This window comes from Cyprinus carpio, chromosome B2 (assembly GCF_018340385.1).
Source record: "Cyprinus carpio isolate SPL01 chromosome B2, ASM1834038v1, whole genome shotgun sequence".
NCBI lineage: Eukaryota > Metazoa > Chordata > Actinopteri > Cypriniformes > Cyprinidae > Cyprinus > Cyprinus carpio.
The window spans coordinates 10971537-10994821 of record NC_056598.1 but is presented as its reverse complement, the minus strand read 5'-3'; the positions used below and the strand labels follow the sequence as shown (position 1 = coordinate 10994821).

Below are 23285 nucleotides of genomic sequence, written 5' to 3'. Positions count from 1 at the left end.
CTGTATTTGTCTCATGTCTAGTTACAGTTATGTATATGAAAACATGGAGCTGTCAAAGAGCAAAGATTCTTCAGATGATCGGAAGAGGTCAAGTAAGGCACATGGCCGATGTAAAGGGCCTGAAGAGCACAAATCTCAAATCGCCATGAATAATGGATTTGTGAATACACACAGTACTGATGAAAGCCCATCCTCACTGCCTGTGCCAGACACTCTGGCCATGCTGTCTCCAGGGGTTAGTGATACATTCTCAGAAGGTCACAGACGGCTCCGTAGCTCTTTTAGAAGAAGCAGAACCCATGACTGTGTGAGAGGAATGGGACAGCAGCAAGCTGAGAGCCCTGGATACAAAGATGGGACCAACTGGCGCCATCACCATAAGCTGGTGACCAGTGTCAGCTTTTCAGGGTTCGAGGTGCCCCTAAAGTTGCTTCGTGAGAATCGGGAAGCATCTGGCAGCAGTCGTGAAATCATCGATTACCGTAACCTAACGCCTCAAGTGCCCTTTGTGCCCTGCATAGCCAAATCCATTCCTAAAAAGAGGATCTCCCTGAGGAAACCTAGGAAGGCCATTAAGGACTTGTTTGTTCACAAAAGACACAAACATGAGAAAGCTATGTCACCAAGTACACCTTGTCGTGTTGTAGGTGAAAATGTTCCATCATTGAAACGGACGAGGAAGACGGTAAGGCACAGAGAGCGTACCACTGCAGGAAGCAGATTTAATGACGAACTCAGTGAGACGCCCTCAGATTCTTCCAGTGATTGTTGTGCTAATGTCTGTGAGGATGCTGCTTCATTAAAAAGCTTTGGATCTCAGGCTGGATGTGGTGAGATATTTGCTGATGATCTCGTATCACCTGAGGGGGTTCTTAGTCCAGAGCGTGAACCTCCAAAGCAAAGCCCTACTACTGTAGGTTTCCAGGGAGGTAAGGAATGTCTGGCCTCTCCAGCTCACGCTGAGGTCCTGGATATGTTTGGGTTGTGGGAAACCCTAAACAGAACTTTGCTATTAGGGCAAAGTTCAAAAGCACCAGGACATGCAACGAAATCCACGACACCTATCACAAAATCTCCTTCCACAACCAAGTCAGAAGATGTAACAGCAAATACACCACTACCTGTGGAGTCTGAGATCAGGGAATTTAATACTGATGTGATAACACCCAAAAGTGACAACCAAGGGAACACCAGTGATGAGGGCTACTATGATTATGTTTCTCCTGGTTTTGAGGACCACAGCAGAAGTTCCCTCACTCCAGTACACTCCAGTAAGTTCCCTAGGGACACGTACAGTGGAGATGCTCTTTATGAGCTATTCTGTGACCCCAGCGAGGCAGAGATTACCCCAATCTTTGATGATGAGCTCGATCTAACAGACAGCATTGTTGGTCAGTGCAGTGATCTTCCATTGTCCATGTACAGCTTCCATGTTGGAGCAGAGGAGAACCTTGCCCCACCTTTGGCTCAGGACTTTGTTGGTCAAGAGCTTCTGCAAAGTAAATGGATGGGGAAGGATTGTTTACTAAAGCTTTGTGACACTGAGATATCTATGGCTATGGGTATAGTTAACTGGCTAAAGCATAGGACAGACAAAAGCAACCCAACAGAATTGAGATCTTCAAAAATTAACAGTGAAGATACAAGGGATGTATGTCTGAGATGCGAAACCCAGTCAGCAAGGGTTAGAAAACCAACAAAAGGAGCACGAACTGTTAACGGTAGAGGAGACACTGTTCATTTCAAAGAGTCAAGTCAAAAAAGTGTTGGTGTTCTGCCTTCAAAATATGATACAAAAACAGTGATGTCAACCTTGGCCTCCCCAGAGAGCCAGCCTAGGACCCCAATGAGTGGTGTGTGTTTCAGGATATTCAATATTGACTCTCCTACGACTACAGGTGGAGATTTGCAGTCCCCAATGGTAAGCTCCCCTGGCTCTGGGACAAGGTCTTTGTTTGTGTTGGCCATAAACAAGGATTCTCTTTGTGAATCCTGCAAGAATTCGCTGAAAAATGGAGCTAAAGAAATGCACCTATGCCGTTCTTGTATGTCTCTCATTGAGCACATCAAGACTTCAGACCTTTGGGCCCATGCCAGTCTTCCCAGATCCACTCCACAGCCTATTACCAGAGACCTACTTTCTCCAGCCAGCACCTGCGGGATAAGAAGTGACATCAGCATAGCTTCCCTTGTTGAGCAGTGTGCTAGTCAGTTGTCTTTTATGAAAATCAACTTAACTCAAGCTCCCTCAAGCTGTGAGATAAGAGATGCCCTTGTGCTTGAGCAACTGGCAAAAAGGAACAAAGAACAATCTGAAAAATACATGAAGTCAAAGCATAAGAAAAGCCCAGTGGCAACTACTGAGAGAGGCTTACAGGCTAGACATCGTTTGAGGAGGTCCAGCTTTTCTGAAGATGTGAAACCTTCCCTTTTAGAGACTAAGGGACTTGTCACTGCCAATGCTTCCGATGATTTGGTGTTGGAAACTTACGGTCCATGTGATGTTGAATCTGGTGATGCAGACGTATCTCAAGCTACCAGGCCTACATCTCTTCCTCTCATGGCCTCTGCCTCCTCAGATTTTTTTTGCAGAGAGGACCACCATAATAAGGTGGAAGAGGGAAACCCATCCAAAAAGAAGCATAGATTACGGCATCACAGGAAGTCTGCTGTGAATAGTGAGGGATCATGCAGTGTCTTTCAAGGGGATAGGAAAGTAGAACGCAGATGCCGAATGAAGAAGTGAAACAGGTGCTGGATTTATCTAATTAAGAGTTAATACATATTTGCACAATTATGTCTTTTCAGTGCTGTCACATCCATCCATCCAACCATCCATCCATCCAAATTCGGTTAGACTTATTAAAAATATTTTATTTAATTAAACATTTGGCATTAAATATGATACAATAATTGCAATCTGCAGTCTAAAATATATTTAGACACTTGCCACACTGCAGGACATGGCCACTGTCACATGTCATGGTGACTATCCAGTTCATTAATTTCTTTTCTTTTTTTTTAAATTTCCTAAGCTCTAGATTTCAAGTGTTGACACTCCTATTATGGCTTAAGACAATTTGTCGTGTCATGCATATAGTATTGCATACATACATATATATATATATATATATATATATGTAGCTTTCCAAATTACTGTAATCTTATTGCAAGAAAAATAGAGCTAAAAAAGTTTTATTATTAATGACTGTAGGGGTGCTTGAGAAGCACCTTTGCTAGTGAGGCCTCAGAGGAAACATGTCACTTAGTTCTTCTGCTGTCAAATTCTCACATGCCTTGCAGGTATACTCACAGCAAGCAATTTCTCCTTTAGTTCACTCACAAACAGTGGCAAGAGGTGAATAAATTGGCATGCTGTACTGTAACAGGCTGTCAGTTGCAGGAGGAGAGCATTATGCAGTTTTTTTTTAAAAAATAGGAAAATTGTAAAGGTTCAACAGCATAATACTTAAACTATTCTAATATCTTCTTTAAAGCATTTTCAAAGTAGTTTATTTTTACACTGCCAGTCATTATAGTGCAGAAGCACATTTTGCAGATCAGGGCCTTTAAAACCTCTTCTTTAATTACATCATAAGGGAGTCAGTGGCCACTGTTTTGTGCTTGTGTCAGGGGAAGTGTTTGTGTCTCAGCATTTGAAGGCTTTCTGGGAATGATTCTGCTGTAGCTGGGTCAGCAGAGGTGCTCGAAGACTCTGATCTATAGGTTGTGTGGTGTGTGCGTCACTAAGCTTTGATGGACTGAATGTGTAATTAGGATTTTAGAGGGAGGGAGGGTTTAGTCATTTGGTCTATTATTAGTACTCTCATGCAAACTATTCCACAAAAAAGATCTGAAATGGCTACACATTGTCTACTGAAATACATTAATATGGATACATTGAAATCTACAATAAGCATCATCTCTCTGGATTTGTTACTTTATAAATGACTTACTTGGCAGCTTTAGAATTATAGTTCTCCAGGCGAGAGTAAGTAAATGAGCACTAAGGATAGCAGAGCTGCTTTTGATAGGGCTTCAAGGTCAGATATCCTCCCTACATATCTGTCTTGTTCTATATTTCAGCTGATATCTTGAAACCATAGCAACAGCACTTAGATGGGAAAGCTCTCAGTATATTGGCAGTGTACCAGCATGAGTGTGGAAATGATGTGAGTGTCGTAAGCTTCTGATTTAGGGTTTGATGCTGCAGGTAATTCTTTCATGCAATTGTTTTATATTCCTTAGGTGTATGGAGTTGTGTTTTGATGATGATTTTATTATTTTTATTTTGCTTAGATCCTTTTTGGTGATTAGGACTTTTTGTCTGAAAAGAAAACATCTGACCTGTGGTAATTAATAATTTAAAATTATAATGGTGGAACTGAAAGTAAATGGAATTTGAGGAGAATAGCTTGTTAATAATTTAACAAGGCTGCCTAGTCCTGTTGAAAAAGAATTTGATTCAAAGGTAAAATGTCCTAAATGTTTTTATTTTTCTTCATTTTTTTGTAAACTTTTGATAGACATTTTATAGCCTTTTGCAAATCTGCTTCCCCCATTTCTGCTGCCAAAAGGGGCCCCAAAATGTGGTACCACAAGAGCACTGATTGTGTCAGATTGCAGGTTGCTACATATACTTATTTACTCTTAAGGAACATTTATGTTTACATATTATTTGTCTTGAAGGCCCCCCCATTGTCCAGCACAATATTTACCCCCCCCCCCCCTCATATTGGCTAAGGATTTATGACAATGCTGTTTGTTTTCAACCTGGGAGTATTGATATATTAAATTAATCAAGATTAAATATTTTTTTTTTCTGTATGTGTTTTAAATAAAATTATATTTATTGAGAGGAAAAAGTATATATATTTAATTTTACCATATTAGATATTTTTAAGTCATCCCTTGGCCCCCTTGGAAGTGAACCAGTAGTCTAGGTGCAATGTTAGATGATGTGGAATTTTGGGAAATGGTAAAGAACCAAATCAACCCTAACAAGTTTTAGACAAATAGCCTTTTAACTATTACTTTGCCTGTGTACCATAAAATGCTGAGCATAGATGCTAAACTCATTTTGAGTTCCCTTTCACTCTAATCAGACTAAAGTGGATTTTTATCCACCTTCAGTCTGTGCCTGTTCTTAACAGAGCTGCTTTAGGAGATAAATAAGCAAATAAAACCAGGACAACATCAAACATTTTTTTTTTGTTAGAGTTTGTGTTTCTTATTGCAAAATCAGTGTACAATAAAAATGTGAAGCTTGTTTTCCTTAGCAGGAAATGTATTTGAATGTGGTAGGTATATTGCTCGGCTTGTTTTGGATGGTAATATCATGGTCACAGGGTTCGACATGAGCAGTGAATGGTCTATTGACATGCTTTTATTTCCTGCTCAGCTCTCAGTGGATCTTCACACAACAGACAGCTGTTTGCATGCACATCTGGAAAATATGAAAGCGTGTATTCAGTCTAAGCCACCAGTATCTTGCAGCATGGTGGGGGGAACAGTTCAGCCAAATATGTTTTATTATGAAGTGATAGATGTTGACATGTTTGTTTTTAATTAAATGGAGAGGTTTACAGATAAAACTGTTTTTTTTTACACTGTAAAAGTGTAGTTTGGCCACTATGTGGCAGTAAAGACATATCACAAACCCAGTATGAGATTGAACAGAATGGTTAAACCACCTGCATTTCTTCACCAGAATCAAACTAAGCCTGTCTGTATTTCCTCATACATTATCTTTCATCAGAGCAGGACATTTTCTATGCATGCTTGTCTCATCTGATGCTGCTCTCCAGCAGTTCGGCTTGCAGCCAGAGGGGAAGGGGTTCATGTTGGCTTTGACTGGTCTATAATCCATCAGTGTGCTCCTGGGAGTGTTCTTAGCAACCCGGGAGCCACTACAGAGCAGATGTATAGAGCTGGCTGACTGCTGCCCATTGAGAGAGGTGATGCTGAACAGGACTCTGTTCTGTTTTCTGGCTTAGGGAATAAGCCTCATGCTGTTAGTTTGGTTTCATGACTCTACGGATGATTTAGTCCAATGACGTGGGACACAATGGGGGACTGTCAATACTGAGGGATGGAATTAGCTATTTGTGCAGGACACTAAGATGGAAAGGGAAGAGACTGCACTGATGGAACGCTAAACCCTTGTTGAGCTGGTTGATGCTTAAAGGAAACAAACATTTGCCTCAAAGTAGAGTACTTTATCTGGTGCAGCTGCTCCAAATAATTGGCAATGACAATGACAGGAGTGAAATTTACTCACTTCCGATGCTAAAAGAGTTTATGAATAATTATAGGATCACAGTAGTGTTTGAATGTCACAAGATCTGTCTAAACATCATAGTTTGCATAAACAAAAATGTAAGAAATGTTTAGGACCATTATTATTATTATTATTATTGTTTTTGTTATTTTTATTATTATTATTATTATTATTATTATTATTATTATATTGTGACATTTAAGCACATTAAGCAACAATTCTTGTTGTTGACAGTCCAACCAATAAATGATTACAAATAATTAAATAAATCAAATTCTCCTTATTGTAATGTGAAAAAAATATATATTATTTAAATAAGTGGACAGGTACATCATAGTATTTGTTGTAGTTTAATGTATGCTTATCAAAAATGTATGCTTTTTTTTTTTTTTTTTTTGGGAGAAATAATGTCAAAATACATAACATCTTTATCTATAAATGTATAATTTCTTATTTCTATTTTAAGTCTTATTCATGTGTTTTTTTTATTTTGGTGGGGGACATATTTCTTGGTGAGATTCAACCTTACAGCTACTTGCACATTGAAACATTGAATCTTTTTCTAATTTTTTTTTTTTACAGATTCTGAATTTGTGGATCCTGACTGTCTTAAAATCGTTTATTTCGTCCAGTACCTCAGCCCTCCGGTCAGCTGACCTCTCGACCAGCTGTCAAAGTCTCTACCTTTCGTCCGCAAGAAATCTGACATGTTTGCTTATTTTACTGTCAACTCAGCATGCGACACTGTCAGCCTGGAGCAACAACAGGTCTGTTGATCTGTTTGTTTGAAAAGTGTCATTTGTCTGAAACCTGTCATATCAGTGTTTTTCTCTCTCCATAGTGTTTCTGCAATCACTGCTATTTTTTATTGCAAGTTTATTGCTGGAGTTTTCAAACCAAGGATCAGTGACAGTACATACTAGTGCAATAACTACAGTAACACTTTATTAATGTCCAAGGGATGCATTTTAAACTGTTGTATTAAAAAAAAGTTATGGAATTTGACATTGTGGGAAGTTATACTTTAGCTTGTTTTTGTGTATCGAAACAATCTGACAAGCTTTTTGAAAAGCTCTATTCTGGAGTTTGGAAGAGAAACAGCCAATTTATTGAAAGGATTGGGACAGCTGGAGACATAGCAATGGAATCAACTTTGCATTTTCATTTGTCCAATTAAAGTTCAAAACAGAGACGGATAATTGTGTATCAGTGAATAAATGAGGTAAAGTAGCCCTTTGAAAGAACGTCTCTGATCTGGCTGATGTGACCAGAATTGATGAGAGCCCCCCAAAAAGGGTCCATTCATACATATAGTAGGCCTCTTCACAAAGCAGGCAGGTGGCACTTTTACTTGTCGTCTTTGTCCATTTTGGAATGTAATTCTGCCAGTTCTGTCCCTTTTTCACTTGGTAAATACTTCAACTCAACCTAGACTGCCTAGGGTTGTTATTGAACAGAATTCCCATAAATACAACCCCTGGTATGACTATTAATCTATACATGTCTTCACATCTATCTTTGAACAGACAGTTATCTGCTTAAAAATAGACGTCTGTACATCTATATTTTGGTGGCCAGTTAACATTGTACTTAACTTCGAGCCATTTATATATACGATCTTAATGGTTATGGATGTACTGTATATATGAATTAGGGGTGGGCAATATAGTTTGCATGCGTTTGTAAGCATTGCAGTTTAAAAACAAGTGATATTAAGCACTGTCAGAAAGGGGCACGTGAAGACGATGCTCATAACGTAAGTATTGAACGGAGTTATTTTTGCCATTTTATAGGCCTGGAACAGTTAAATACACACACTTGTATGTATCAAAATGGCGTCTTTGCAAGTTTCCTCATAAATACAGTAATTAAGGTCTTAAGTGAAAGCAAACAGCTGAGAAAGAAAGCACATGTGTAACAGTATATTGGATCTGGGCAGCTCTTAAAGTGACAGCAGTCTAATATTCCTGCTGTCTGTCATGCATGTAAATCAAACAGCAGAAGAGAGGAAATCTCTCACTGCTCTTGACTAAATCACTTTTGTAACTTTAATAAGAAGAAATATATATTTAATTTAAATAGTGAAGAATATGCAGATTTTTATTTATTTGATTATACAATGTAGCATTTTTTATTTGTTTGTTCTACCGTAGTTTTTTTTTTGTTGTACTGTTTGTAATTAGTTTCTTATTTAATCACTCTTGTGTTTATTGAGGTTGATTTTTTTTTTTTTTTTTTTTTTTTTTTTTTTTTTTTTTTTATTTTTTGTTTTATTTTTTTTTTTTTTTTTATTTAGTGTAGTTTCTATGGTATAAAAAATTGATATTCTAAAGACCTCATTTAAAGCAAAAATAATCATAATGTGATATATATTGTTACCGTGCAATAAAATTACTCATATCATGATAAGATTTCGGTGATATCACCCACCTCTAATATGAATAAACCAAAATTTTAAAAGATAAAGTCAGGTACCAAAGAAATGGTACCTTTAGAAGTGGCCTATATATGCACGCAATCCTTGCTCTAAACAAATGTAAGCCAAAGGGTCATTTCGAAGAAGCCCTTTCTGCTATAACCTGAGCAGCTATTAGTAAAGTATTATATTTCAGGGCCTCAACCTGTTTTCCATTAGATCAGCATCAGCCATAACAACATCTGGTACAGAGTTGGTGTCAGTAATGAATGCAATGTTAATCCTCAATAAAAGCACTCTAGTTTGGCATTGACAATTAAAAATGTAAGCACTGAACAGAAGCTTTTCAGATAGCTTACTTTTTCTCATATTATTTGATAAACTTAAAATTGGGGAAGTTGTTTTATCTGTGCTGTATTTATTGTACAAATGTAATTATATTACTTCTCAGGACAAGCTGTGTCAAAATCCAAGAATTAGATAACAGATAATAGCATGTAATGTTTGAACCACTGACAATATCCTAATAATATGAATGACTATATTGCAAAACGAATGTGTTGCATGAATTTGTAGACTATATAAACTATCTAAAGTGTTGATTTTGTTGGAATGGAATAGTAAGACGGTTATTTTGTCACCTCTTAGTGCCATTATATTCTTTTCAAGACAGGGCAGCTGACAATTAATCGTAGTTCTGTGCAATATTTATATTGATGTACTTGCCTTTGTCACTAAATATTAATAAAAACCTATTTATGAATCCATTTAAATTACATCTTTTTGTATTTGTGGTGTACTAATGGTTGATTTCACACTCAAATCACTCTGAGCAGAGGTGTCAGCAATGTACGTATTGACTATAGCGCAGACATTGCTTAATAGACAGAACAATAGCAAAGCAAACAACAGAGTGACTGAACAGAGCCCTGTATCAGGCCTGGCGCCGGCTGTGCTTTAAGACAAAATCACGTCAACAAGTCTGTGATTGAATGTGGGTGTAAAAAAATGACTCTCTCTTCACAGAGCCATTGATTTGATGCTTTTTCTCTAAATGGATTATAATAATGTCAATATAATACAATAAAGAGCTTAATGTTTTTATGGCCAAGGGTCTGTGAAGATACAGCAGGGGTCAGTATGACATGCAAGATAAAGGAATAGTTCACCCAAAAAATGAAAATTTGCTGAAAATTGAGTTTTTGGAGAGATTTGGCATTACATTACCAATGGATCCTCTGCAGTGAATGGGTGCCGTCAGAAAGAAAGTTCAAACATCTGATGAAAACATCACAATAATCCCCAAGTAATCCACAGGACTCAAGTCCATCAATTAACATCTTATGAAGAGAATAAAGATGTATGTTTGTAGCAAGCAAACCATCTAGGTTGTTTTTAACTTCAAACCGTTCTCGCTAAAATGTGTCCTCTATTTATAATATTGCTTTCTCCAGTGAAAAAGTCATCTCATCTGGATCAGGAGAGAAATATGCACAGACCAAGTGCTGTTTACAAGCAAGTCCGAAGTCCCAAACAAATATTTTGGTGTATTTTGATGTTAGAGGACAAAAGGGGGTGGACATTTTCACTAGAGGAAGCATTATTATGGACTGGTCTGGTATTTTGGCCAGGTCTAAAGTTAAAACTCCTTAATAATGAATTTATTTATTATGAACACACAGCTTTGCGCTTCAAATACATTAACTGATCAGCTAGTTGTGTGGATTACTTGTAGATTATTGTGATGTGTTTATCAACTGTTTGGACTATCATTCTGACGGCACCCATTCACTGCACTCAGGTTCCATTAGTGAGTAAGTAATGCATTGCTATGAAGATGAAGAAACAATCTTATGTACATCATGTTGTACAGCCTGAGGGTGAGTAGCCTACATTTTCCACAAATGTATATATTCATGTGAACTATTCCTTAAAGACAATGATTTTGATCTTATTAAATCATTTATTAATAATATTTATTGTTTTATAATCTATTTTATATTGGTGGTCCCTGTCTGGATGAGGGTCCTTGGGTATGTAAAGCTTATACTGCATTTCTTGACAGTAATAAATGATCTATTATTAAAAGAAACTGCTTAAAATACGCAACTGACCTCATAATTCACATCCGAATCCACACTTAAGTTGTTTACAGTGCAAATGAACGTACATAGATGATTTCATTGATTTTAATGTGAGTGTTCTAGTTTGTCGCGTCGCGCTGCACGTGTAAACAAACTCTTTGATTGGTACACCGGGGGCGTTGACGTCAGAATTCCATCCACTACTCTGATAGCTGGCAGTGTACACAAATTCGCGACTTGGAGGGCGCGTTCAGGTTTGTCGCGTCGCTCGTTTATTGTAGACGGAGGAGGTGCTGGATGTGAAACTCTCACTCCTCTCCCCCCGGCTGTCACCGACAAACAACGTTGGACGGAGGAATTTGTTATACCACACCACAGAGACTTTTGCACTGGTTTTTATACACCGCCGCGTCACAAGTAGCCTAAATCTCGCGTTTCGCGGAGCTGGAAAATATGTTTAAACTACTGACAGCGGTAAAATAAACTTTGCACTATCACCCGCGGTTGAGTACCCAAAAAATGTCATGCACTTTTCAAGAGCCTTTGCCTTCTGTGACATTCAGAGGACTTTATAACAACCAACATGAAGCAGACAGGTACAGTTAGAACGCTTTGCCTATCCTAAAGGGCTTTTAAACTTGTTGAAATAGTTGTAAACATGGAAGAGGCAGGCGCTGGGAACGGTACTGAGACGCAGGGTTGTGAACCGGAGCGTTCTGGAGACGGAGGACTGGATGAGGTCCAGATGCATCTCGCCTGCTTACCGGAGAGATACATGAGAGCGAAGTTCTCCCTCTCTGCGTACTTATTTTGTTGGACGTTAGTAAAGTTGTGTCAGGTAAGGCATGTTACATTTGAAAGTACAACATGAAATAATGACCCTCAAAATATGAATATTTTACTCGGTATATTTGTCTTGTTTTCCAATATAAATATCTGAACATTCTTAAATCAAGAAACGTTTACTTGTAAAGAAAAATAGAAAAGAATGTTAAGTATTGTTTCCCGAAAAAAAAAAAATACAATAAAAATAATAATAATAATAATAAATAAAAAAATGAACTGACTTCATGCTTTAAAGCAAGTTTTATTTTTCTTATACCATTAGCAGGTTTGTTTGTTTATTTATTTATTCATTTATTTTTGCATTAAGTATACAATTTTAAAACATTTGTCAAGTCATTATGCTTTTAAGTAAAATGTATCTTGGCGGTTCACTTAAATAGCTGTGTAGAATGACAAATTTATTTTTAAGAGTACAAATGTTAAAAGTAGATATGTGGTCATAAAAAGTGTAGGTATAATTATTATATGAGACATGGGTTTTCAGTCTTTACAAATATCTAAGCATTTCAATTAAAACTATTTTAATCGAACTTATAATATACCGAGGCCCCCCTGGAAGTTTGCCGAGACCCCCTAGTGAGACCCAGCCCCCTGGTTGAGAACAACTGATGTAGAGTATAGTCTTGTTCATAACAGATGGTGAAGGTTTGCTAGACTCCCTCCCAGTCAGAAAGTTAAAAGTGCTTTGAGTGGAGTCAGACCCTCCACCTTCCCTAACCCAGGAGGTCTGTTAAGCTCATCAGTATTTAACTACCCAACCCTTCCCCTCAATCTCACCCTTTTTATACCCCAGTCATATTATGATATGATGCAGTTGAAAGGTGTGAAATCATCTTCACACTGGCCATTGTAAGTACATTAAATGGTTGTTGGGGGTCTGTGAAAGGTAAGGTTTATATACCAAAAATTGTAAGGGGCAAATGTAATTGTTCTGATTACTGTCCTTGATTAAATCAGAACTGGTCTGATCTCCTTCAGCCTGTTTATGGGACTAAAACAAACAACTTCCAATTAAGTAACACTCGCTTTTCAGTTCAATAAGACCCATTTCTTGTATTGTCTCCATATTTGCCTGTTAAAATGCAGCCAAGTCCTTGAACCTGTTCCAAAAGTGCAGTGTTTCTCAGGCCACTGAAACGTCTGTAATGGCTGGCTGACTGTGGCAATTGCGCTATCCCTCTACCAGCCTGTGAAATGCTGCCAATTTGCTGCAAATCACAGCAACTTCACAATGACCTGTTAGGGGTTTATCTGGGTTTTAGCATCTTTTATTCTAAGCAAGGCGTAGCTAGAATCTCTGCATGCCCAAACATCAGCAACAAAGTGGTTTCTTGGACTATTGAGGAAATAAAAGACTGGAGTTTGTATTATTAGTATTTTTTTGGTAGGCACTATCATTTCAAACACCTTCAGTGATCCTATTCATATGTGACTTCCTAATGTATTAATGGTTTAAAATGGATACAATCTGACAACTTAATCTGATATAATAAAAGATGATATAAATAGTGTACCTTGTAATGAAACCAAACCGGCTGTCTTAGGTCGGAGGTCACAGCACAACCTTGAACTGGTTTTAATTGTTTTGATTGGTTAAAGAATGAACACTGACATTAAACACTCAGCAGGAGTTCGTTTTTTTTTTAAACATGGTAGAGAACCATATGGCTGGCTAGTAGATCAAACAAAGGCATGTATTTATTAAGACATTTATGACCGAACCAAAATTGCACAAGAAACAGTAGCTTTTAACAAGCACCACGGGTTGGATTTTTCTCTTTCATGTTTATTTGGTAGCATCACTTTTAACTAAGATACCTGTTTAACCTCAAAAGAAGTCGTGATATTAAAGGTGTGGGCCATACGCTAAGAAAATCTTGTTTACCTCACCCTAATTAAACACTAAATATGATTGTTCCAGTAATACTGTACCAGTTCCCTGTGGTTTGCATTAACGTCACATTGCTTCTGTTTTGTACAGAATTGTTGGTAGTTTAATTCACGACACACCTTGAAACGTTCTTGTATATGTTTCCTTTTTGTTTGTCTCCAGAGATTAAGACCGTCGCCAGTTCTTCCCCAGGTAAGCTCAGTCTTTCTTTTGAGTTTGATGAACCTGATTGTACTCTTCAAATCTCATACCAACAGAAAAACACACATAATTTACACTGTAGCAAAACCGTATTTTGCCATAATTCCCATTCAGTTCATTTAGATTATTTAACCAATGATGCAGTGAGAGTTTATTATCCAATACTCTTAGATCTGTCATTTTCCATTTAATGCAATGATTCATTCATTTGAATTTAATCCCACTAAGCGTCTTTCAGCCAAAGGGTTTGATGTAATCATCATCGAGGAGCAAGCATGCACCATCAGGACATACTGTACTTCTCCTCACATGCTGCCAACAGCTTATCTGCCTTCACCCCTGTAGAGGCTGTGCCTTAACTTGTCGGTTGTTGCTAAGGAGTTGTGCAATGCATTGAAGTCTGATGTCTGCAGATGGTTGGTGCACTTTACTGACATCATGAACAGAAGATTTGCGGTGTGTTGTGTTGCTCTGATCAGGTATGAACAGGCCAGAAAATGATGTTGGTTTTAGGCAGTGTTGCCTCTTATTTAATAGAATGATTAGTCCTGATAGTTTACCACTCCTCCCTACAGCAGTAGTTGTTGATCCCTGTCATATAATTTGTTCACTTCCTTTCTTGTTTTATTGAAATGTTACCTAATATTATTGCATAATATTTTTCATTCATTAGGAGTTATATATTAATAGGAGGCTCATAGTTATAGTTTTTGCATCAAGGTTTTATAGGCACTAATGATCATGTTGAGGTCAGGTTAAAACATCCAGCAGAAGTGTTATTTTGATTGGCATTTATATGTTCACTTCTTTTCTGAAGTTATGGCAGAATAAGACAGAACTGGATGCGTAGAATCATAGCCTTTGGATGAATTCAAACTGGATTACAGGCATCTTGCATCATATTATTAGCATTAGGAAACCTTGTTTAGAGTCACATGAAAAATTATTAAGACCCTTAATCCTCTGCAGAGTTGTTATTTAAAAGAAACTCTAAAATATTCTGCTAGTCTAAGTATTTAGTCCTCACATTTTGATATTAGATATTAGATTAAAAAAAAATGGAACAGTTTATAGAGCTTTAAGACAAAAACAAACAAAAAAAATTTGCATGTGTGTTTTTTGTTGAGTATTACATTTGATACGTCAGCTCATATAGCTCATAATAATATGATATAAGAAAATATGAAACTCATACTTGAGGAGCAAAAAACACACTGAGCAATATATGCAATTTGGTGTAGTTGATATATATATATAAGCAAAAATAAGATGAAATTCACATAACATATAAAACAAATAATGCAATGCAGAGATGCATAAATAAATGTTCCTCAAAAGCCCGTTGTGTCATATTTGATACTCACATTTTAACATAGATAATCAAATAAACCTAAGTTGCTTTAGTCCACTAAGTGTTCATCATCAAATATTACTAACAAGTTATTCTTATGTTTACTTTATAAAAATCAGCAAAGACTTCACAGCAAAAGACGTGCACCACAACCTGAAGGGGGACGTTTTAGAATTATATTAAAATACATTTTACTTGCTAATTAGGTATATAGTACTTTATCAGTCAGAGTGCTTGTAGCAGATTGTGCACAATTTAGATGCATTGTAAATTTACAAATCAAATATGATGCATTAGGCTTTGTATGTTGTGATAAGCGTGTATATCATAGCATAACTGACAGGTGTGAATTTGACCCATTTATCCTGGCAGATTTGCTGTTCTTCTGGTTGGTTTAGTAGAGAAGGATTAGTCACACTTCTTGGTGCTGTGTTGTGTTAGACTTGTGCAGCATATATTGATTTGATTGTTGTGTCATTTAACCATAAAATCTTTCATTGTGAGCTCTGTTATAGTTTGTGGTTCTCTTGAATGCCATAGTCTATTTCAGTTATTTGAATGATGGCATCTGTTGTGCCACCCACTTTTAAAGGCCAGTGTTATGCAGAGCTCTTGATATGGTTGACTGCTGCACCTTTACTACATTCCCCACTACTGCACTTTGTATATCTCACCAAAAGATCTTGGCCTCGCTGTGCTTCTCTCACAGATCTGTTTATTCCCACTGAGAGTGTGAGGCACAACCTTTCAGTCATTGTCTGGGTGATTTATGTAGCTTTCTGTTGTTGATAATTGCGCCAGTAGTGCCTTTTGGAACATCCAGACTTGCTTTGGCTGTACCTCAGAATTTTCTTTGGAATGAGGTTTCATCTAAACACCAATAAAGCAGTGAAGATAAGCACTTCTACAAGATCACTGAAACACCAACGTTCACAAGTTTGAGATTGGTATGGTTTTTTTAATGTTTATGAAAGAAGTCTCTTATGCTCAAGAAAGGCAGCATTTATTTGATCAAAAATGCAGTAAAACAGTAATGTTGTGAAATAATATTACATTTTGTATATTAAATATATTTCAAAATATTTAAGATTTAATTAATTCTATTGGCTAAGCTGAATTTTCATCATCCATTCATTATTATTATCATTATTATTATCAGTAATCATAATATATATATATTTAGGATTCTTTGATGAATATAAAAAACTGAATGTATTTGTGTATTTACAGATAATATATATTAGCAGTGCATACAAATAAAAATATCACAATAAATAAATTTGTAATTTAGTAAAATATGAGAATGAATTTCTAATTATACTATTATATATAGTTTTGTATAATTACACATTTATGGCTATTTTTAAATGCTTGCTTAAATAATAAAACATACTATATATAACAAATTAGGCAACTTTAAAGTGAAGGTAAAAGCAGTTGCCTTTAATGAAAAGGATTCTTGTAGAAGATGAAATACTGGTAGAATTTCATGCTTTTCCAGCTCAGCTCTAATCTGCCTTTTCATGTCTCAACTTGTACCTATTTTACAGTAATAATAAAGTCAGCTGTGTCACTTAAATCATCTTCTGGGCGTTTAGCCTTATTAGAGTTTCGAAAATTCCTTTGAAAAATATCTGAGTGTATAAGTTGTAGAGGTTATGGCTTTGACTTTAGGATTTAACTTGGTACAAATGCATGTTTGTATATTTATATATATCAGTCTAATGGTTCCTTCTGCACAGTATGGTCTTAGTTGAGACTTATGAAAATCAGGGTTATATATAGTGTATGTATTACAAAGTATTTGCATGCTTTAAATGGTGCACCATTATGTTCAGCAAGCCTAGTGATATATTCTTGGATTTCTGGTCACGTGCTCCTCTGAAGTATGCTTTGAAGGGTTGTGCCCTACAGGCAATGCAAGCTAGAGGCATGAGTTATAATGCCACAAACATGCGAATAATGCTGCATCAGTCATAAACTCCCACATTAATTCTAATAATAACAAATAATCTTCTAAAATCACAGCATTGCCCTTCTTGTTTGTGGACCGGAGGAAGAAGCTGTCACAATGCTCATGACCCAGTGCTGAACTTCAGAGTTGGCTTTAGACTGTTGCATTGGCTGTGGTAAACTCTCTTGTGGCGAGCGTATGATAGCAACGGACTGCCAGGGTAAACTTCACCCTGGGTAAAGTTCTCTGGATACACGCTCCATAATTACTCTACTTTAGACAATGGGTTAAACACTACTGTAATCACTAAAAATGTCTGGGAACCACAGAGATGTGAAAAGAGGAGAGTTGGCAGTACTTGTATTGTTTCTGTGCTTCGGATCTTTCTTCTGTGGATTAGCTGGAATGACTGGGTTTTTTCCATGCATTTGAAGTTCAACGCATTTTTACGTCGTCCGTTAATCAGTCATGCATCGGAAAGAGCTCCTCATTATCATGTACCGCCCCACTTGCATTGTGACCTCTTTCAGCTTCTGACTAACAACTTCCCTCTGTGCTCGCTCCCCCTCAACCCGCCCAACGCTGAATAACTGATTTTGATCACTCGCAGTAATAAAAGTCACATGTCTGCCTGGAACAATGGCCTTTCATTTGGTGGCTGCATTCATTATGACTATAATATGTTAGTATTTAGCGCAAGATGCTAGGTGAGACAGAGGGAGAGTGAGAAAGAGAGAGACCGACAGTTATTCAGGGGTATTCGTTATGGACTAAACAAAGAGATCTGGAAGTGCTTGCTTTTCTTTTCATTCCCTCTCCTTTTAGAATAAAGCGACTTCTCACGCACACTTTTCTTCTTTGGAGGTGGTTGCCGCAGGCGAAAGGCTGCAGGAGGTGTGCCAGATTTGTACTGGCAAGCTGTTTATTTATTTCCTTTTGCCTCAAAGCTCTTAAACCTGCTCAGGTGGACTACATAGAGTTCATATATGAATGCTGTCCTGTGGATAAATACTTGAGTCCTTATCAGATGAGTGTGATTGGGCTTTAAAATGGGAATTGATGCTTCCCTCCTCTGATAATTGTTCGGTGATTCTCAGCCTGGGGGATAGTTGGAAAGATTTCAAATTTGTTAAACCTAGAAAACAGACATTGCAACACAAAACTACTGAATTGAAAATGTAAATTTTAATAGTAATGATAATAGTAATAATAACAAAAGATTGTCGGCCTATGAATTAGGGGTAGGAATTTCTGCAGGTTACATTGTTAGTGAATCTTTGACCCAACTGATTCATTCAAAAATGCTTATTAATTCAGACTAAAACATCTTTATAGATGAGTAATTGAATTATTCATTTAACTGATTAATTTAAAAACACTGATTATTTCAGCAACAAATCACTTAAATGTCTTTTTGAGTGAGTTATTGAATTATTCACTCAACCAGTTTGTTCAAAAACACTGATTCATTTTAGGAACGTCTATACTGTGAACTGCTTGGAACAGTTGATTCTGCTTTGACTAGACTCTGGAAGTTAATCCACAGGAAAAAGTGGTTTGTTTTTTGCTATCTTTAGTCAAAATCTAAAAATTTGCTTCCTCCATGGAATGGAGTTTAATATCTGATGATATCAGTTTGAGAAGAACCTTGAGTCTGCTGTGAACTAGAGTTGGTGTGGATGTGTGCAAAAATCAAGCCCCGCCCTCCATTTTTCTCATTTAATATTTGTTTCACTCAAACTTCTGAGTGCAATTTCTGGTTCACGCATACTTTAAAGGGAGAGGTCGGCCTAAAGGAAGCTTTGAGTTTGATTTTAATGCAAAAGTGAATCATTGTACAGTGTGGATGAAAGGGTAATTTAGCATTATTAGGCTGTTGAGTTACCTAATAAGACAAAAACATCATTAATAAAACAGCTTATTTTTCAAAACACTTTACGCAAATCACACCCTTTGACCTGAAAGAACGCGTTTTATATTTCTTCCACTATTGTCCATCTGACCTGCATGTTTTATCTCTTTAAAACATTCACTTGTTTGCGGAAATCTCACGAGGAAACGATGCCATGTAAACACACTGTTGTGAAAATAAAAGGAGTGCACCGACTTTACCTGTCAGACTGCACTGAGAAATGATTAGCATCCTCTGGGCGAAAAGGAGGAGGGAGTCCGCTCCCCTGTGATTGGTTGTTTCTCTCCCTCTCTTTATTCAGAAAGCCTCAATTTCTTAGCGGCATCAGGCTGTCCTGACTGGCCCTTTTCTCTTATTCCATTTTTTTCCTCCCTCTTTCACTCTGTGTTTTGGGATGGGCTTCCTCCTCCTTTGTTTTCGTGTCACTGTTTGAGCCACAGGCTGTGGAGTGAGTGCACTGTAAGTCTCAGTGCTTGAGGAGCAGTCAGGGCGATGAATGCACACTGGGACCCAGTCTGGCTGAACTCAGATCAGCTTTCTGAGAAGAGTGGCTGTTAGGATGCCAAACAGAGGCTGTGGCCACAGAGACATGGCACAGGTATGTCTTGATGTAGATCTGATGACCATATTGCAGTGTTTCTCTGGTTTCTTTACTTTAAAAGTTCCATTGGTGCATACTTGGCAGTGCAGACACCTGCACAGGGGTCAAACACATTGTGCTTTGTTCAGCCATGTTATTTTACACCACGCTGTAATGTCGCCACCAATGTGTTTTGTTTTACACTGATAGGTTGGGAATTATTTTGCCATTTTCTTTAGATGTTATGATATAATAGATCATATATAGAACCGTTATGGCAGTTGCGCTCTCCAGTTTTCTATGGCTAAGCCAATCATTTGTTGGTGTATATGAGTATAGGCATTTCACACTTGGACGGATTATATAATAAAACTCCATTGTTTAGATGTGAAGCCTGTAATCTCAGGGATTCCATCACACAGCACTGATCTTGTGAACTCTTGTTGTATACAGTATTCGTATTGTGTAAATTTGAGTTTTGAGATAATGTTTGTATAAGCCTATACAATGCTGATGTGGTTCTGTATTTTATACAATACTGATGTGGTTCTGTATTTACAATTGCATGCTACAGTTCTAAGTTTTTAAACGTTTACTCTATTTGAATAAGAATTCAACATGTGTTTTATCTAGGGAATTATATGAATAGTTAGTCTTGACAATGAAACCACAGTACACTTTGGACAGCTTAGCATAATAAAATAAATGAGTGAATATCACAAAAACATGGCCATTTCTTGCCAAAATCTGAAGAAAGTAAATAGGATTATATTTATTTCTATTTTACATACTTAACATTCTATGAATATTTTTTTCTGCATTGTTGCATTATTTTTTATGACAATTACAAACCAGATCTTCATTATTATAATATGTATAGATTTTTAAATGTATTACAATATTTATTTAGCATAAATTAAAATTTCAGCTTGATTAAATGCTGCTCAACAAAATTCCAAAATTCCAAAATTCCCAATTTAAGCAAGAAATGCATTTTTTACATTACAGTAATAGTAATGAGATATAGTATTTTTCATTACGGAAATGAAGAATTGACAGAAGTGAATCCAAATGATGCTTTGCTGATGCTCTCCACACGTTCCCTGTGATTGGCTGTTTGCTGCACGTGTCACACATTCAGGTGCACGCGCTCCAGAGTTAATCACAAACTCTGAGTTGAGAGAAGGTTTATATCGAGCTTTGTGAGCCCAGTGAACCTGATCTTAAACAGATTGGCTTTATCGGGTTTTGTCAACTCAAAACTTACTCTGCAACTCTGAGTTTGTTCATCTTGCTTCATGCTACAGGCCACAGAAATCTGCTTAATTGTTCTTAATAGTCTGCTTAAAAGTGTTTGTATATACAGTATATATTTTATTTTGTATTATTTTATTTGTATTTTTTTTCATGAAATTCACCAAAAATATCTAAATGTAGTGATAGAACAAGCCGATTCAAAAATATGTTACTTATCCTTGAAGCTGTTTTCTGCTTCATTTCCTAGACTTCCTATTGGATTAGTTGGGCTGAAGCAGTAAATGAGGAATTCTTTATTTGTCCATGTCTTGCTGGGATGTCCTGATGGAGCCCCCTAGTTTTAGAATAATCTGTTGTGCCCGTCACGGGCTATTTTAAACTCCTGCCGAGTTCAGAGTTAAAGGGCAGTCAAACAAAGCAGCAGAAGTCACCATCCATCCATAAACTAACAGTCTCTTATATAGCACTGATTTAGTATCACAGCAGGTACAACTACAAGTGTCAAATGAAACTGTAAGACAGTTTGATTGTAAAACTGCATACTAATAGCTGGCACTTGTCAGAATCCTAAACAAAGAAAGACAGAAGAGAGCAGAACAGCTTTTAGCCATAAATGTTTATAATGTCTTATACAGAACTAGTTTCAACATTTGTGTCTTCTCCTGTCCTTTGGGATGTAGCTGGATAGTGAGATATGGACAGCTCTGGAAAATATCTGTTGTGCTCATGCCGATGGAATTGTTGCTGTGTCAGGTACAGTAGTATTCTGCAGCTGCTAGTGTATGTCACGAAACAGCTGTTGTTTTTATCATTGATATCATTTCTTTTTTCCTTTTTTGCACATAGCCAATAATAAAAGTGCGTTAGGAGCGCGGTTCAGAATAACAAACAAGGCGTGGTGTTGTGTGGGGGTCATGAATGTGTTTCATCTGTCCCAGAGGAAAAGAAATGTGGAACGTTCCGGTCTCGCCCTGTACTGCCTGCCAGCCTTCCAGCCCCCGTCTAGTCCTGACTCCTTCAGAGCCAGAGAAACATCCTGGAGTGGGCCTGATTTACAGTAACAGTCTATCAGGTTTTGCATAAGTTTGCTCACAAAAGCCTCTGTCCTCTGGTAGCCAACTGTCAACTGTGCTTTTCCCAGAGGAAAGGGGGAAAACAGCTTCTCAGGACACTGGAGATGAATGGTGCTGAATACTAAATAGTGTCCATAGTGCACAGTCTTGCCCAAGCATTCTCCCTGTCTTAAAATTGTAGGGTGGATGCTTTCCTATCCAGGATCTGAGGCTGAAGTATTTTCGCTTCTCCGGTCCATGCTGGTTTTTCCAACTTATACACATAGAGTAACTAGAATATGACATTGCCAGAAGCTAGTAGCTCATTTGTGGCTGAAGAAAGCTGGACAGGATGATTGGTTGCCTCAAGCTTGCCTTTCCTTGCAGATCTGGACCACAAGACTGGGGCAGCAGCCAAGCGTTCTTTTGAGCCTTTATCCTGGTGTTGGTGTCCTGGTTGGACAGCTGTAATGGAGTTTGACCTCCTTTTCTGCAAAAGCCTTTCAATCGGTGATCAATATAATTAGATATTAGTTCACGTTTAAACATCCTGTATGCGGTATATTTGTACAGTATTTTGATGCAGATTAATCTGTCACAAATAAGACATTGACAGGTTTTGTTGTTTTTATTTTTGTGATGTTTTATTTAATGAAGTGAAGAAATATACTGTGAAAAAAAGTAAAAATTTATTTGAAACAATTATCACTCAGGAATTGCTAAAGTTCACAAATAATTAAAGGAACAGCAAATAACACTGAATTAAACATGGAACTTTGAACTACTGACTGAAATACTCCAATTATGTTTGTTTTATTTACAACTTAGAATTTTTTTTATAGTGTATATACAGTAAAAGCTACAGTATTTAATATGATACAATACAATAATAATACATATATAATAATGCAATAAAAAATAAATAATACAAAACAATAATGCATTCATTTTTATACAGTTTTATGTTTACATTCCTCCTTTGAATTAATATTAGTATTCATTCGTTTTAGTTCATTTTTAGTAAAACTTCATAAAAAGGTAAAAACATTAACAATATAGTTGTCAATAAATAAATGAATAGATCGATGGATAGACAGATAAACTATAACAGACAGAACCTATAACAGATCTAATTTTATATTAATATTATTAAAACATCTTTTAAACATCTAATTTTATTTTAGAAAATCTTGCCAAAGGACTGCAGTTGAAAATTAGCCGACTGGCTAACACTGGCACATTTACAGAAATGTTGATTAATGTGTGTTGTAAAAAAAATGAAATATTAGTGTAATTATGATGTGAGTTACAGTACGTTCTGACTAGCGCGTAACATCCCTTTGCAGTGATCATTTTCTTTGCAGATGTAAATTATAATGTTAAATTTATGTTGTGTATAAGTAAGTAATTTCATGTGTATATATAGAGTGAATTTTAATGAGGCAGTTTCCTGATATCAAA

At 36.8% G+C, this 23285-nt stretch overlaps 1 protein-coding gene and 1 pseudogene across 7 annotated transcripts in view; both read left to right on the top strand.

Moving 5' to 3' along the window:
• LOC109055160 overlaps positions 1–8518 on the top strand; it is a 28019-nt pseudogene extending 19501 nt beyond the window's left edge.
• A 2474-nt stretch (positions 8519–10992) lies between these two features.
• Positions 10993–23285, top strand: part of LOC109055155 (rho guanine nucleotide exchange factor 4-like) — an 82411-nt gene continuing 70118 nt past the window's right edge. For 2 of the 7 annotated variants that reach the window (XM_042717997.1, XM_042717994.1), the window contains exons 1-2: positions 11006–11618; positions 13680–13709. In XM_042717997.1, the coding sequence (XP_042573931.1) occupies positions 11439–11618; positions 13680–13709 (210 nt within the window). In that variant the 5' untranslated portion in view covers positions 11006–11438. Of the gene's footprint in view, positions 11619–13679; positions 13710–19344; positions 19534–23285 lie in introns of those variants that run through there. The other 5 variants (XR_006153984.1, XM_042718000.1, XM_042717996.1 and 2 more) reach the window with 5 other exon arrangements.